This window comes from Mesoplodon mirus, assembly GCF_964341445.2.
Source record: "Mesoplodon mirus genome assembly, chromosome: 4".
In the NCBI taxonomy this organism is placed as follows: domain Eukaryota; kingdom Metazoa; phylum Chordata; class Mammalia; order Artiodactyla; family Ziphiidae; genus Mesoplodon; species Mesoplodon mirus.
The window spans coordinates 12557565-12575020 of record NC_138979.1 but is presented as its reverse complement, the minus strand read 5'-3'; the positions used below and the strand labels follow the sequence as shown (position 1 = coordinate 12575020).

The 17456-nt window shown below is 40.8% G+C and overlaps 1 protein-coding gene across 1 annotated transcript in view; it reads right to left on the bottom strand.

Moving 5' to 3' along the window:
* The window catches only part of LOC309802829 (uncharacterized protein C10orf67, mitochondrial), a gene marked incomplete at its 5' end in the record, with an annotated part of 117096 nt that overhangs the window by 77563 nt on the left and 22077 nt on the right, over nt 1-17456 (bottom strand). The window contains 2 exons of the mRNA XM_082618719.1: nt 10782-10856; nt 13235-13378. Of these exons, the coding sequence (XP_082474845.1) occupies nt 10782-10856; nt 13235-13378 (219 nt within the window). The remainder of the gene's footprint in view (nt 1-10781; nt 10857-13234; nt 13379-17456) is intronic.

Below are 17456 nucleotides of genomic sequence, written 5' to 3'. Positions count from 1 at the left end.
GGGGAAGACATCATGGGAGAATATTTGAAGTCAAGTTATAACCATTTTCCATTCCAGTAGATGATGGCTTAGCCAGAGGGGAGAAGACATGAATATCAGGCTTTTCTCCAAATATCTGAGTGAGGACACTCAGAAGAGGAGTTAGTTCCATTTACCTTTCCTTCTGAACACCGATTATAGTCTCACCGAAAAGGAAGGCATTGAGATAAAAACTTAGGTATTAAAATCTGCATTTTTCTGCAATCCATTTGAGTTTAACTCTAGTCTTTTTTTTGTCTTTTTATAGAAATATAATCAATATGATGCTACACATGAAGCATTTTGCAGAGTGCCTGGGCCATAGTAAATACATCGCTAAGTGATAACTGCTTTCACTGTCATTAATTATCTGCCTAGGGAAAAGGAGGAAGTTTCCCCAAGCACTGTTACTCACAGATCTTTAACTAATGCCCTGTCACCAATGCCACCTAAGACAAAAGAACTGGAGCCCCAGACTATGTCAGATTCCAGGAGATCAGGTCTGCGCAGAACAATGGAGGTACAGCTTATGCAGGGCTCTCTCTACTCCTGTCCTTTTCTCAGGGCAAACATCCCTCCCCATCCCCCTCTTCTCCTCCAAAGTCCCCCCAACAGTCAGTTCCCTAAGGCCCTCTGACTGGCCCAGACTTTACTCACAGAAGAAAGAATACCCACTAAGAAGGTAATGACTTCATTCATTAGCCCCCAGTTAGTAAAGGAGAGGGAGGTGATTTGATTTGAGGAAATGAAATTCTGATGGTTCTATTTCAAGCACTCTGGATGTGCCTAAGGCTTTTGAACAATAGGACGTATTCTCCTCTTACTCTGGCACCCTAAGAGAGCTCTTCTACACAAAGAGTCCTGCAAGAACACATGAGCATCTATTCTGTACATATTCATAGGACCTACTATGCACAGTTCTGGGCTAGTCACAAATTATTCTATGTATAAGAAAAGCCTCATCATTCAGTGTAGACAGAGAACACAATAAAGCTGCTAAGTCTCTCTAAAATTCTCTTTAAAAGACCTGGGAGGCCATCATCTAAAGAAGCATCTAAGTACACACAGTACGTAAGACACAGGAAGTGAGCGTATTCCAAACTTGAAAGCAAAATTAAACCATGTTCCATGCCAAAGGGTCTGAACTGAGAATCACCTCCACCAGGCTGCCAGCCTTCATCTGCACTTCACCTTGATGCCTCTGCAACACACACATGTCTTAGTCTAATTCAGACTGTTCAGTTTTATAAAAGCCACAGGACTCTCTTCTCTGCCAGGAGCTACATGCATCACATGGGGTGTGAGGCTGGTTATAGGTTTTCCCAATGCATTAGTGCCAAAGAACTGTGTCCCTACCCCAATTCTGCTCCCTCCTTAGGATACACATTTGATTCCCCACCTTGACAAGGCGAGGAAGCGCCCAGTCCTTCTCCATTCAGGAATGAGGGGCAGAGTCTAAACCACTTGGGCCTCTGTAAAGGGACTTGATTCATCTCAGCAACGCTTTTCTGGGAGCACTTAAGAACCCAACCTCAGGAGTTAGACCACCTCTGTGTCATCCATTCTAGCCTGATTTTTCTTAATCTTCTCTGGTTCCCTGATCCCCATTTGGCTATGTACACCTAACATCCATCTCAAGTCCCTCTGACTTTAACTCTTTTTTGACCTACTTTTCTGATGCAGTTTTGGCCTTCCCGCATAAATATATATTCTATTTTTACTTTATTGCCCAATGCACCAAGACTGTAGGTTAATGACATTTCTACAATCAGCCCATCTCAAAGGACGAATTAGTCTGACCCTCCTTCCATCCAGCTGCTCCAACAAGGAATGGATTCAATAAACTATTCCAAACAAAAAGCTGTTCTTATGTTTAATGATGAATTATAGGTAGGATTCCCTTCAAATTCAGTGGAAATGATCACTCTTTTGAGTACTATTTAATATTGTTCTGCAACTTCTGTCTAGTGTAAAAAAGTGATATACATTTGAGAATTTAAGGCATATTATCATTTTCAGTTAGTAGATGTAAATATTTAGAAAATACAAATGGGACTTCCCTGGTGGCACAGTGGTTAAGACTCCACACTCCCAATGCAGGGGGCCCGGGGTTTGATCCCTGGTCAAGGAACTGGATCCCACATGCATGTCGCAACTAAGGGTTCGCATGCCAAAACTAAGGAGCTGGTGAGCCACAACTAAGGAGTCCGCCGGCCCCAACTAAGATCCGGCGCAACCAAATAAATAAATAAATAAAATAAAAAGAAAATACGAATAAATTAAGAACTGTTCAAATGAGATCTGATAATCCCACATTTGGAAATCTATCAACAAAGTGGTTGGAAACAGTAGTTATAAAAATGAGTGGTTTCACATCAAAAACATTATGCCGAAGTAAAAGTCAATTGAAAGAGCACATATTGTACAATCCCACTTATATGAAATAGGCAGAACAGGTAAATCCATAGTGACAGGAGTTTAGCAGTTGCCAGAGATTTGAAACAGGAGAGGAAAAGGGAGAGGGGAGAATAGGGAATGACTGCTCATGGGTACAAGCTTTCTTTGGGGGGTGATGAAACTGTTTTAAAATTAGCTTAGGGTGGGAATTCCCTATCAGTCCAGTGGTTAGGACTCGACGCTTTCACTGCCGGGGCCCAGGTTTGATCCCTGGTCAGGGAACTAAGATCCCAGAAGCCATGCAGCCAAAAAAAAAAAAAAAAAAAAAAAATCAATTAGGGTGACGGCTGCACAACTCTGTAAATATACTATAAGCCATTGAACTGTACACTTTAAATGAGTGAATTTTATGCTGCGTAAATTATATCTCAATAAAGCTGCTAAAAATCAACAGTTTCCATGTATATCAAAATACTCAAAATATGACAAAAATTATCTCATCTTCTAAAAACATAAACTATTTAGGAATAATTTAGTTGTATGAAAAAGATATACAACCTACATAAATAAAATTATAAAACTGCATTGAGATACATGAAATAAGACATAAGTGAATCAAGAAATATTCTTGGATAGGAAGACTGACTATTCTAAATGATACAAATTTCTTCCAAAATTCATGAATAAATTTCCAAACAGTTCCATTTTAATAAAAATGCCAAGGAGGCCGTTTTGGAATGGAAGTAAACACAATTATTTTTTAATTTATGTGGAAAAATAAGAGAACAAAGACATTTTCGAGAAAGAGAACTAATGAAAAAAGACCCAAACTTACCAGATATTAACATATTATAATGTTAAAAACATTAAATACCAAAACAGCAATGGAGAGCTATAACACTGCATAGATAATCTTATATAGCCACAAAATAGCAGAGATAACCTTGAGATAAACCTTACTGTTGGCATATGATGAGTGTTAATTAAACAAGGAGGCCATCAGACTGAGGTGGCTCTAATACCTTAGCAGCCTACTTAAGCAAACCCAAACCTGAGCCTGTAAATGCCTCAAGGTTAAGAAATCAATACCTAAGGACAACCAGTCACAAACAGACAATGAGGCTTTTCCATAGAAGGCAATCCCTTAAGCTACAGCCAATAACCTCCTTGCTTTGCTTCTTCTACCTTTTCTCTTTAAAAGTTTATCCCCTGAGTCCTGTGTTGGAGTGCTCCTAACCACTTCTGATTTAGTGCTGCCTGACTCGAATCAATTTTCGCTCAAATAAACTTAAAAAAAAATTTGTTCTTTTTACTCATCCCTCCCCCCTTTTATTGAAATATAATTGACATACAATATTATATTAGTTTCAGGTGTACAACATAGTGGTTCAATATTTATGTACATTACCAAATGATCGTCACAGTAAGTCTAAGTTACCATCTGTCAGCATACAAAATTATTACAATTTTATTGACTATATTCCTTATTTCGTACATTACCTCCCCATGACTTATTTTTGCTCAAATAAACTCTTAAAAATTTAACACGCCTCAGTTTATCATTTAACATGAGGGAAACATCATAAATCATTGAAAAAGGAAAAGATATTCAACAAATGACGTTGGGAAAATTGCTTATTAATTTGAAAGCTAGTGACAGTCTCCCAAACTTTTATCCCTCCAGTCTCTCTAAGGGATTTTTTTTTTTTTTTTTTTGGCTGTATTGGGTCTTCATTGCAGTGTGCAGGCTTCTCATTGTGGTGGCTTCTCTTGTTGTGGCGCTCAGGCTTCAGTAGTTGTGGCGCGCAGGCTCTAGAGCGCAGGCTCAGTAGTTGTGGTGTACGAGCTTAGTTGCTCCTTGGCATGTGGGATCTTCCCGGACCAGGGCTCGAACCCGTGTCCCCTGCACTGGCAGGCGGATTCTTAACCACTGCGCCACCAGGGAGGTCCTCTCTAAGGGTTTTTATATGCTCCTAAATCCCTCTGTGTCTGAGGGACCTAGAGTAGTGTGTTTTCTTATCTGAATCAGAGCTGATACATTTCCAAGACCAAAAGAAGCTAAATAAAGTGTAATTTTTATCAAAACTTTTTCTTTTATCTGAAAATAAGGTAGTATAATATCACACAAGAAATTGTTTTAACAGTTAAATAGATTTAAAACCTTGCTCCATAGCTGAAAAAGCACTTGTATCTGTATCCTAAACTGGTCTCCAGAGGGCAGCAGAGAGTCATTTACACTTAACCAAAAGTGTGTACTTGGGCTGTTTTTTCAACTCTTCTGTTCTTTCTTATGACTAAGCTTAACAAACTGGGTGGCCAGGATTTGGAAGGCTGTCTGAGGCCATGGATCAAAGTGATGCCAACAAGCCAAAGCAAAGATTCAAAGAATCACTTTTATATCTTTAAAATAATTCTTTAATTAGATAAACCAATGAACCACAATTAATACACTGTTGGCTAAGCATATTTAACTAGCACATGTTTATGAAACACTGATACATATAAAGCATTTAATCCTTTCAGGGCTTTCTATTCCTAGACATACAAAAAGTATATAGAAAGAGTGATAGTCACTTATTCTGTCATATTTTTTGAGCATTTGATACACACTAAAAGTTTATCAGTGACCCAGAAATTGTTGAAGACACAAAGGGTTATAAAAGCATGTTTCACAAAAAAAAAAATCATGTTACTCTGACTTACTTTGTAAACAACAAAAATTCTGGATCGATAGGTGAAATGCTTCTATAAGCTGACGAAGTAAGGAATAGTTCAGCCAAAATTAAGTGAATGCAGACATCCAGAGACTTATGCAGGACACTGAAGCTGGCCTGTACTCCAGGGCATTGCAAAACCAGGTAAATTTGAACTTTGGTTTTCACCTCTTAACAGGGCACAGAGAAAAGGCATCATTCACATAGGTCTTCCTCAAAGTGGTGATTCTAAATAATAGGAGACCACCCCATTAAGGTTGAGACACCAAAGGGCCATCTCTTCAGCGTGAGAAGGAACTAGAAGTAACCACCTTGAACCCTGTACCTCCTCCCATCCCAGTAAAAGTGAAATTGCCTCCTGTCTGGAAACTTGGCTCAAAGTACAGAGGTGGAGAAAAGTCTCTTCTGAGTTTTATAAGCATGAGATGGCCCACATTCATACATCTGGGTGGTCTAAAATGCCTCAAGTTGAGAATTAGGTTAAAGCGGTCACAGACCCAGGAGTCTCGCAGAAGCAAACAGAAATCTTCTCTACAGAGACTCACCTCTATTCCAGGCCTCAAAGAATTTCTGCAGAAATATGAGTTCACAGTCAAAAATCATGAAACCCGAAAGTAAAGGACATATCATGAGCGACAGCCAGTACTTATTAGACCCTCAAAGATGAAAGACATGGAAATTATGAAACATGGAAGATCAATCAAGTACACTGAAATATATTTATAGAAATAACAGGACAAGTTATGGGCAAAGAGCCAGAGCCATTAAAAAATAACCAAACAAACCAAACATAGAACTCCTAGTCATAAAAAACATTATAAGTGATATTTTAAAACCCAATGAAAATGGATAAAATAGTAATAAAAATATGCAGTGGGGTTTAAAAATATAGGATTAAAAGATACGAGAGTAATGAGATATATATTAAGCCTTTATTCCAACACATTTTTGAGTTTAAAGGAAATAAAGGCCCTAGACAAATATTTCACTATATCTGACTCGAAAGGAATACAAAACCCAAATAGTCTCATAATCAGTAAGGAAATTGGGAGTTCAAAATATGTCAATCAATCAGTCCACTCCTCTAGGCCCAGGTGGCTTCTCTGGCAGTTCTAAATATTTAAGGAAGAAAAAGTTCTAATTTTACACAAATGCTCCTAGGAAACAAAATGCGGGTAACATTTCCCAGCTCATTTTGTGAAGCTACCATAATCCTGATTCCCAAACCTAAAAAGAATAGTATAAAAAAGGAATCTCAGGGCTTCCCTGGTGGTGCAGTGGTTGAGAGTCCGCCTGCCGATGCAGGGGACATGGGTTCGTGCCCCGGTCCGGGAAGATCCCACATGCCGCGGAGCGGCTGGGCCCGTGAGCCATGGCCCCTGAGCCTGCGCGTCCGGAGCCTGTGCTCCACAACGGGAGAGGCCACAACAGTGAGAGGCCCGCGAACCGCAAAAAAAAAAAAAGAAGTATAGCTCACCACACTGATGTTCACAGGTTTAAAATATCCTAAGCAAAAGATTAACACACTAAGTTCAGGAACAAATTTTAAAAAGAAAAAACCCATCATGACCAAGTTGGGCTTATACAAAGAAAGTAAGGTTGATTTCACATTTTAAAAAATCAGCTAATTAATTTCACCACACTAACAGATTAAGGGGAAAAATCATATGGCCTCTCAATAGATGCAAAACCCCCACATTTTACAAAATTAAAATTCATTCATGATTTTTTCAAAAGTCTCTTTGCAAAAGAAATAGCCTGATAGTATCTACAGCAAGTATTATGTGTAATGTTGAAATACTGTATTCAGTATTGATATAAAATAAGGATGCTTGCTGTCATCACTTTTACTTAACAATATGCTAGATGCCCCAACAGTGCAGCTGGCAGAAATGAATGAATGAATGAAGAAATGGTGTAAAATTGTAGAACAGCAAAATTTGCCATCCCCAAATGTGTCTCTTTGGCATGAGGATTAATTGGGCTGATTATTTTTAAGAAACAGAAAACTCAGAAAGTTTTTCTTGTTACCTCCCCATTAGCTGCTTAAAGAATTTAGATAAAGGGCCTGTCTCCAGAATGGAGCTATCACCGGAGATATCTCTAAAGAATATGGACTAGGTGTGCTGGGAGAAACGTGGCAGGGCCTATAGATCAGGGTCCACACTGTATCCCATTGTCTCTGCAGGACCCAGCAAACATTTGTTTATCAAACATTTGCTTTTCCATCTCTATTTCCTTCCTCCCCCTTGAGGTCCCAAACCATACCAACATCCTCTTTTTGTCTCCAGGGAAGCCCTATAGCAGCATTTTTAAAACAAAGCACAGAACGTGGAAACCATGAGGAAAATATAGGAGTTCGACTACATTAGTGTAAAAAAAAAACCTTTGGTTTATTAAAGAACACTGTAAGAAGAGTAAACAGGGGACTTCCCTGGCGGCACAGTGGTTAAGAATCCGCCTGCCAACGCAGGGGACGTGGTTTCGAGCCCTGGGCCGGGAAGATCCCACATGCTGCGGAGCAACTAAGCCCGTGCACCACAACTACTGAGCCCACACGCAGCAACTACTGAATCCTGCGTGCTCTAGGGCCCATGCTCTGCAACAAGAGAAGCCACAACTACAGAAAGCCTGTGCACAGCAACGAAGACCCAATGCAGCCAAAAAATTAAAAAAATTTTTAAAAAGAGTGAACAAAAACCAAGAGAAGACATGTGCAACACATAAAACAAACAAAAGATGAGTATCCAAAATATGTTTTTAAAAATACTCTTATTAACCAAAAAGAAAACAAATAACACAATAAACAATGAATTTGAACAGGAACATCACCGAACACGAAAACTGAATGGCCGATACACATATTTTTAAAAGGGTTAACCGTATTAATAATCAAGGGAAACACAAATCAGACAAAATGAAATAGTTTCATGTCCATGAGATCAACAAACATTTAAACATCTGACAATATCAAGTCTCGACGAAGAAGAGTAACCAATATTTTCATATTATGATCAGTTTGGAAGGCCCTTGGCCTTAGATAATAAATATGAAAATCCACATACTCTCCATTCCACTCTTACAAACATACTTTAAAAGCACTCTCGCACATGTGTACCTGAGACAGTACAAGAATGTTCAGAACAAAACTGTAAGAGCAAACGGCAATTTCATATGCCTCAACATAATAAAAATTGATAAGGATTACAGATATCTTAAGGGCACTTTACTATATCTGAAATCTGTGGTCAGTGGACAGAAAACTGTAAGCCTAAACACTAACACAGGATAATAAAGGGCCAGAAAAAGACACCAACACCAAGGAGTGTCATCAATTTGTATAAGAGCTTATTTGTTTCACAAACATTTAGACTGCACTTATCATGTGCCCAACACTGTTGTAAGTGCTTCACAAGGATCAGTTCATTTCATCCTCAGAACAGGTCTATGAGCTGGGTACTAATAGGATCCTCATCGGACAGATGAAGAAACTGAGGCAGAGAGGGTGAGTATTTTGCCCAAGGTCACATGCAATTATGTGGCAGAGCCAGGATTCGAACGCAAGTAGTTTGACTCCCAAGTCCTTGTATTAAAACATACACTATGCTAACTCCTAACCATGATGCTATATTGTGCTGGCAGAACCACTAGGGAAGTAATTTATCCAACAAATGCAATTAAATCGCTTATTGACGTGAGCATAAGGATACCGTTCCAGCTATCTAGTTATTGCTGCATAACACAGCTCCCCAAACTTAGTGGCATAAAACAACTATTTATCATGCTCACTCACTAAGGAATTAGGACAGAATAGCAGGATGGCACGCTCTTGCTCCTTGCCAGGACCCCAGATGGCAAGACTAAATGCCTGGGGGCTGGAGGACTTGAAGGCTGGGCTCAGTTGGGCCAAGGGCCCCAGTCCCACATGCAGACTCTCCAAATGGCTTGGGCTCCTAACAGCATGGCAGCTGGATTCAGAAGGCGAGAATCCAGAGAGCAAACATCCCGAGAGCATAGGATGTAGTTGCAAGGCTTCCTTTGTCCCTGCCTTCAAAGTCGTGCAGCACCACGTTCTGTCTTTATGACCAAGTCACAGAGGACCCTCAGATCCAGGGATGGGGAATTAGGCTCCACCTCTGGGTGTGGGGGAAGCAAGGTAACCTTGCGGAAGAGCAGTTGAGTGGGAGACAGTGTCAGGGTCACCTTTGGAAACACAACTTGGCCCAGAGTCACAGAGGCTGTTGACAGGGCAATAGGTTCTGGGATATTTTTAGCCACAGGTAACTGAACAGGCAATTAACAGTGGCTTCAATTCTACGGGGGTTTTTGTCTCATGACATAAAAGGGCCAGAGGCAGGGCAAGTCCAGAGTTAGTTGCTCGGTGATGTCATCAAGGACCCCAGTGCTTTCTGTTTTTCTAGTCTGCTACCCTTAGCACATCCTAAGTATCCCACTCCTTGCTTTTAGGTTGGTTGCAGCAATTCCAAGCATCAGAAGGAGACATAATAATGTCAAACAAAGAAAAAGAGGGGCATATTTTCCCTTGAGTCTCTTTTAATTAAAAAAAAAAAAAAAGTAATAGGGACTTCCCCGGCGATCCAGTGGTTAAGACTCCGGAGCTTCCACTGCAGGGGGCAGGGGTTCGATCCCTGGTGGGGGAAGTAAGATCCCACATGCTGCAAAGCACAGCCAAAAAAAAAAAAAAAAAAAGAAGAACCTCCTTTCTAAACCTCACAGTTAACTTACCTTCAGGTCACATTGGACCTGAACTTGCCCTTGTTCATGCCATAGCTGGGAAAGAAGCTGAGAAAGGATCTAGCATTTTGGCTTCATAGTAAGAAGTGCTTCTGCTAATAAAAAAAAAGGAAGGGGAAGAATGACAGTGGAGCCACCAGTATCTGCCACAAGTTCAGGCAACCTCCCTTCATTTAGCAATTATTAGCTGATTGCTAATTGTGTACCAGGCACAGTGCTAAGGGGCAGGGCATGGCGGTGAGCAAGACAAGCAACCCTACCCTTATAAGGCTTACAGTCCAGCACAAAACAGAGACATGTAACAAGCAATCACATAATTAAATCAAAGGTGTTCAGTACCACGAAAAAGAGGTATGCAATCAAAGCACGATTTGCTGTAAATAAAGCAATATTTCTTTATGGAAACATATTGCAATGAAAGACAAGATTACAGCTATAAATACCAAAAGAATCACAAGGTCCTTGCTAAGATGAAAAAATAATGATTGGAAATGATGAAGAGAAGGAAGCATGGTGTCTGGCAGATAGATCGCGTCCCCATCATTAGAAAAGTTACTCCATTGAGGATCTGAGACTGTTCCCTGGGATTTACTACAGACCTGATGAAGCCTCTCTTGAGGCTCCCTGACCTCTTTCTATCAAACTGCATGCTCACCAAACAAACTCTGGAATACTGCATCACTTGCCCAGGTGGACTAGATACCAGACTGGAATTTTTCAGTTTCTGAAAAGTTCTATCTGTCACCATAAAGTGTTATTTTGGTCAGTTTAAAGTAAGCATGAACAGTCTTAGACCTTCAAAGCTAAAATGGCTGACTGGGAACCCACGGTGAGCCCCACCCTGGGCACTCACAAGATACCAAGCCGGTTTTACCCACGATGGCAGTCAAAACTCACCTGGTACCTTCCTTTGATAGTAGCTATGGCATCGGCCAGCTGCTGATTGTAGCATTTTCTTAAGGTATCCTCATTCTGCAAATGAAAAATAAATACACCGAGCACCACAATGTATTTCCAAATGCAACTCTCACACCTACAAGGGAGGGGCTCAGTACAAAACCATCATTCAAATCATATGCTCTCTCAAAAACTTCACTTTGTAATCATTTCCCCTATGCTTACAGCTAATACAACACATTCCATGTTCACTTACACTGAACCAAAAACAATAGAGAGCTCATATGGATAAAATAAATACAGATAACGTGAACATTTTCTCTCATCTTCCATATCATAGTCTTTTTAATGTCTTAGAACTGCTTATAAAATAGTGAAATTGGGGGATGGGATAAGTTGGGAGATTGGGATTGACATATATACACTACTATGTATAAAATAGATAACTAATGGGCTTCCCTGGTGGCGCAGTGGTTGAGAGTCCGCCTGCCGATGCAGGGGACACGGGTTCGTGCCCTGGTCCGGGAAGATCCCACATGCCACGGAGCGGCTGGGTCCATGAGCCATGGCTGCTGAGCCTGCACGTCCGGAGCCTGTGCTCCGAAACGGGAAAGGCTGCAACAGTGAGAGGCCCGCGTACCGCAAAATAAATAAATAAATAAAAATAAAAATCCTAAAAAAAAGAAAGATAACTAATGAGAACCTAATGTGTAGCACAGGAAACTCTACTCAGTGGTGACCTAAATGGGAAGGAAATCTTTTTTTTTTTTTTTTTTTGCTGTACGCGGGCCTCTCACTGCTGTGGCCTCTCCCGTTGCGGAGCACAGGCTCCGGACACACAGGCTCCGCGGCCATGGCTCGCGGGCCCAGCCGCTCCGCGGCACGTGGGATCTTCCGGGATCGGGGCACGAACCCGTGTCCCCTGCATCGGCAGGCGGACTCTCAACCACTGCGCCACCAGGGAAGCCCGGAAGGAAATCTTTAAAAGAGTGGATATATGTATATGTAAAACTGATTCACTTTGCTGCACAGCAGAAACTAATACAACATTATAAAGCAACTATACTCCAATAAAAATTAATTAAAAAATAAAATAAAATAGTGAAGTCTATTTGGAGTTCACATCCTCTTCTGGTCCTGGTATTTTTGGATGAATTATGCTCATGGAAAGAAATCTAGGGCCACTAATCCACAAACTAGAGTCATTTTCTGATTAATCAAATTATTTGATCCTATCTGTTATGGATGACAATGAAAGATAGTACATTAAAAAAATACTCTTGTATGGAATCTAAAAAAAAGAAAAAGAGTTCTGAAGAACCTAGGGGCAGGACAGGAATAAAGACGCAGATGTAGAGAATGGACTTGAGGACACGGGGAGGGGGAAGGGTAAGCTGGGACGAAGGGAGAGAGTGGCATGGGCATATATACACTAACAAACGTAAAATAGATAGCTAGTGGGAAGCAACCACATAGCACAGAGAGAATAGCTCGGTGCTTTGTGACCACCTAGAGGGGTGGGATAGGGAGGGTGGGAAGGAGACACAAGACAGAGGAGATATGGAGATATATGTATACGTATAGCTGATTCACTGTTATACAGCAGCAACTAACACAACATTGTAAAGCAATTATACTCCAATAAAGATGTTAAAAAAATACTTGTGATTCTGATATCAATTTTGATTCTAGCATGGAGTGTAAACCACCAATGGGCTTTAGAGTCAGGATTGGATTTTAATGTCACTGTGCTACTTACTGTCTGTCTGACTTTAAGCAAGTGACTTAACCTTGGTGGCTCAGTTTCCTTAACTGCAGAGCAGGGTAAGAGGATTTCCACTTAGGGATTGTTGAGGGACTTGAAGAGGAAATGCATTAAAAGGTACTTTAAATGGTGGGGTCAACAACACGTGGGTGTTTTGTTTTATAGCAGAAAAATAACACTGATGCCTGTTCTTAATGACAGATAAATATGCTAACCTGATCAAAGATTTTAGGCAATTCCTCAGAGCAGCAGAGTTTTCATGTCTTTGGCTCCTACAGAGCCATTAAAACACAAGTCATATAAAACTGTAGTTAAGGGCTGCAAGTCAAGCATTAAACTATCTGGCCTGGAAACTAAACCCTGATGGTTTTTTAACTGGTGACCTTGAGCAAGTGAATTAACCTTTCTGTGCCTTGGTTTCCTCATCTGTAAAAGGGGTATAATAATTGTACCTACTTTGTCAGGTTAGTCATGAGCCTTAAATGAGTTCATACACAGGGTACTCACAAAAGTTTCTGCACATAGTAAAGCTATAGGTACCATACAGCTTTATGTAGTCATCACATGAGACATAACACATACAAATTAAATTGCCCTCATAAGTTGCTAAGCTAAAAACTGTAGTACCTACACATCTAAACACAAAATTAATCCACATATGAAACAGAGGAAATGAGAGAACTTCTACCTGTTGGTAACGTTTTTCGATTGTCAGGATCCTGTCATGTAGAGAAGTGAAGAGTCTGCAAGATTCCTCTTTAAGACGGTCCTCAAACTTCAGTTGAATCAATTGTTTGAGGAACCCAAAATCCACCTGAAGAGATTTAACAATCTAAAAATGGAAAAACATACGTTATTGTAGAGAGTAAGGGCCCTCTGTGTAAAGATTCTAGCACCTGGTCTGGTCTGGGCAGATCACTTGGGCACCTGGGTCAGGGGCTTGTCCTGAATTGAAGATTACCTCTCCAAAGTCATGTACACTGGGGGTTCCAGTTAATCTGCTAAACTAATACATGCTGATGGACGAAGGGAGAGGAGGTTCCCAGCAGTTTCCTACCATACAGAGTAAGTTATCCTTTGCCATGAATCAAAAAATGATTGAAAAAATGATTTTCAATATGTGATTTTCAGATCAGGAAAAATGGGTAAGAATCAACATTTGTTGTGAATTTACTAGCGAAGTACTTAAATATATAACCAGTGTGTTGACTAACAACTGGTTGGTATCATCCAAACGCAATGTATTTTTGTCTCCCACTGTCTATTTAAAATGTATTCACTAGGACTTCCCTGGTGGTCCAATGGTTAAGAATCCACCTTACAATGCAGGGGACGTGAGTTCGATCCCTGGTCGGGGAACTAAGATCCCACATGCCACGGGGCAGCTAGGCCCGTGCGCCACAACTACAGAACCCATGCACTCTGGAGCCCGAGCCACAACTAGAGAGAAGCCCACGCACCACAACTAAGACCCAATGCAGCCCAAAATAAATAAATATTTAATTCAAAAAATAAAATAAAAAATAAAATGTATTCACTAGGTAGTCTTCCCTCGCCCTGAATGGAAACTGTAAGCAATTCCTACCCATTCTTGGGAACAGAAAGTCCCATCATCACTCAAAACACAGGCCGAAAGTAGCATTTAGAATGTGACACTTCCAACTTCATTCATAGGTAAGGCTGCTCTCTGCACTCCAGGCCAAGGGCAGTAACTGGCAGCTGCAGGTCTTTAAGGAAGAGAGTGGGATTCACTCTTGAGCTCTCTCCCCTCTTACCTCCTCCCCCCACACCCCAGCTGCTTCTCCACCACAGACAAGGCAGAAGGGATAAAGGGACACGGCTGTTCCTACCTGGCGGGGGGCTTCACCCTGGTCTGGTAGGGCAGGAGAACGGCCCTTATTCCCTCGGGCACCAACAAAGCTTCTCTAGAGGTTCCCGCTGCAGATACCCTCTTCTCCTGTGGATGCACAGGGACAAGCAGCTGCTTCTCTTCTCCCGGTGATCACTGCTACTCCGCCCTCAGGCCCTATGAATCTAGAGTTTTACCCTTTCTTCTCCCTTCTGTTGGGGGCCCTCTGTCCTTCTCAATCCGTCAACTGGAGAGGACCCAGAATGACCCCAAGCTGGCGCTCTCTCTCTTTTTCTCAGAGGCCACATGTGGTCCACAAGAAACAATCACACAACCCTCACCCCAGCAACTCTGGCAGTGCCGACTGATCCCAGCTCAGCCGCTCCCCCTTCTTGCCCCAGCCCACGTTAGCTTCCTTGCACATGAATCGGCACCGGTCCTCTGAGTCTTCCAATAACAGCAAACATATTTCAAGTTCCACAGAAGCCTGCCTTACTGGCTTTGGGCTGAGGAAGAGCCCTTCTGCTACCCCTCCCCCAGAAAGAGCATGGCAATAGTGTTTCCTAAAGAAACTGCTTCAGCAATTTTTCCCCTTCACCTCCTGATCCCCGTTTTTATTATCCTTGGTCTGATTAAAGAGCTAAGAGTCATTGATCTGATGTGTAACGTTCTCTTCGTAAATTCTGCAAATGGGATCTCACACTCACTTCGGAATTTGATACCTGGCTACTAGCATGCTGGGAAGAAGCTCGATTTTAGCATCCTGATACTATGTGGAAGGTTTTACTTTGCAGTTGAGGATTTCAAGACTTTGAGAGGTTAAGTGACTAACTAGTCCATCATTACATGGCCAGTAAGCAGAAGGTCCAGATTTGACCAGAGTTGTGACTGACTCATACTCCTTCTTTATACCATGTTGTCAACTTATGAAGGTTACTATTTTGAGAAATAAAAAAAAAAAATTCTACTGCAAGTGAAAGCTTAACGAATTCCTTAAATTCCAGGGACAAGATGAAATGACTTTGCCTTTAGAAGATCCAGCCCTATATGGACGGCTTGTTCTGAAGAAGGGAGGGACAGGAATCCTGGTATGGTCAAATAAACTCCTACTGGCCTAAGACTCCCATGGATCACAATTTACAAGAGATGTACCTAAGATACAATGACACAGAACTGAGGTCAGTGTAGAAATAAGAAAGTTTTACCAGGCAAACAATGTCCCAAAGAATGTTACTATAGGTATATTAATATGGAACAAAACGGACAATATGTGTATGTGCATGTAAGTATATATGCACCCATGTACATATGTGTGTGTGGACATATATATATATGTATATACACACACTCAACAAATACAGGTTATTTTTAATTTCCCATTTCCATGGCACAATAATGAAGACTGAACTCACACAAAGCCTCAGGACAAGTCGCAACAAAGACCAAATAATTCATCTCACAAAGACTGTCCGCTGACAACGAAGCACTGCAGTTAAAACTCAGCAACATAACGGTAACTAAAGAGCATGCCTGGAGATCTAACCAACTTCTTATGAAACAATGGGCCAACTAAATAAATGGGAAATTGGAGCACTTAAACCTAAATACTAATAAAAATACCACATCTCAAAATTTGTGGGATGACGTTAAAGAAGTAATTAGTAGGATTATATTGTCTTAAATATTGTCATTTATACTGTCTTTAAATGCTTATGAAAGGAAAGAAGGGAGCCTCAGAATGAATGACCTGTAGGCATGGATAGCTAAGAGCCCCGTGTCCATCACACAGGTCCTTCCTGACTGAGACAAGCACGACTTTGTCGGCGCAGTAATGTGCCTCACCAACACACTCACTCCTTCAGAACCCTTTGCAGTTAAAGGGGTCATGTGATGTAGTTAAGGCCAACGATAAATACGCTGGGGTTTTCGATGGAAAGTTTTTGCTTTTTCAGTAGAGCTACCACCACTCCATTCCACTTCTCCCCTATTCTCCTTCCTCTGTGAAATGCAGATGGAGGCTGGAAATGGAGCAGTCATCTTGTTACTGTGAAGTCAGAAATATGATAGCAAAATCCATGCACTAATGATGGACCTGTGAAAAGATAAAATGAACCTGGTACACAGATGACATCAGGGAGCTACTGCCCTAACTTGTAACTCCAGATATTCTAACCCAAGACTTCCTGTTAAGTCAATATAGTTGCACTGTCTGTACACAGAGCTATATGACATCCCAACTAATACCCAGATCCAGTTCACGGAATTAGAAAAAGAAAAGCAGAGTAAACCCAAAGATAGTAGGAGGAATTAAATAAGAAAGATAAGAGGGACTTCCCTGGTGGCGCAGTGGATAATACTCCGAGCTCCCAATGCAGGGGGCCTGGGTTTGATCCCTGGTCAGGGAACCAGGTCCCACATGCATGCCACAACTAAGAGTTCGATGCCACAACTAAGAAGCCCACATGCTGCAACTAAGACCCAATGCAACCAAATAAAATAAACAAATATTTTTAAAACACATAAATAAGTAAATAATAAGGATAAGAAAAGAAATTTATGAACTAGAAAATAAAGATATGATAGAAAGGATTAATAAATCCAGAAGTTGGGTCTCTGAAAAAAATTAATGAAATAGATAACACTGTCAGGATTCATCAAGAAAAAAGAGAGGAGGTATGAAGACCATATTAAGAATTTTTAAAGAAATATAACTACGGATACAATAAAGACCTAAAAACGATATGCAAAGACAATAATCAACACCATAACCAGCAATTTGAATATTCTGTAGAAAAATATAACATCAAACCGACCCAAGAAGATTTAAGAAAACCTTAATATAATCACAACAAAACAATAATAGCAGTAAAAATAAGCAGTTTTACATGCAAGTTCACACTGAAGAAATAGATATTTCCAATCTCAAGCCAGTAATTCCAGAGAATAGACTAGGGAACACTTCCCAACCCACTTTATGACAATACTGTAACCTTGCTACCAGGACTGAACAACAGCATAAGGAGAAAAGAAAATTATAGGACAACCTCACTTACGAACACAG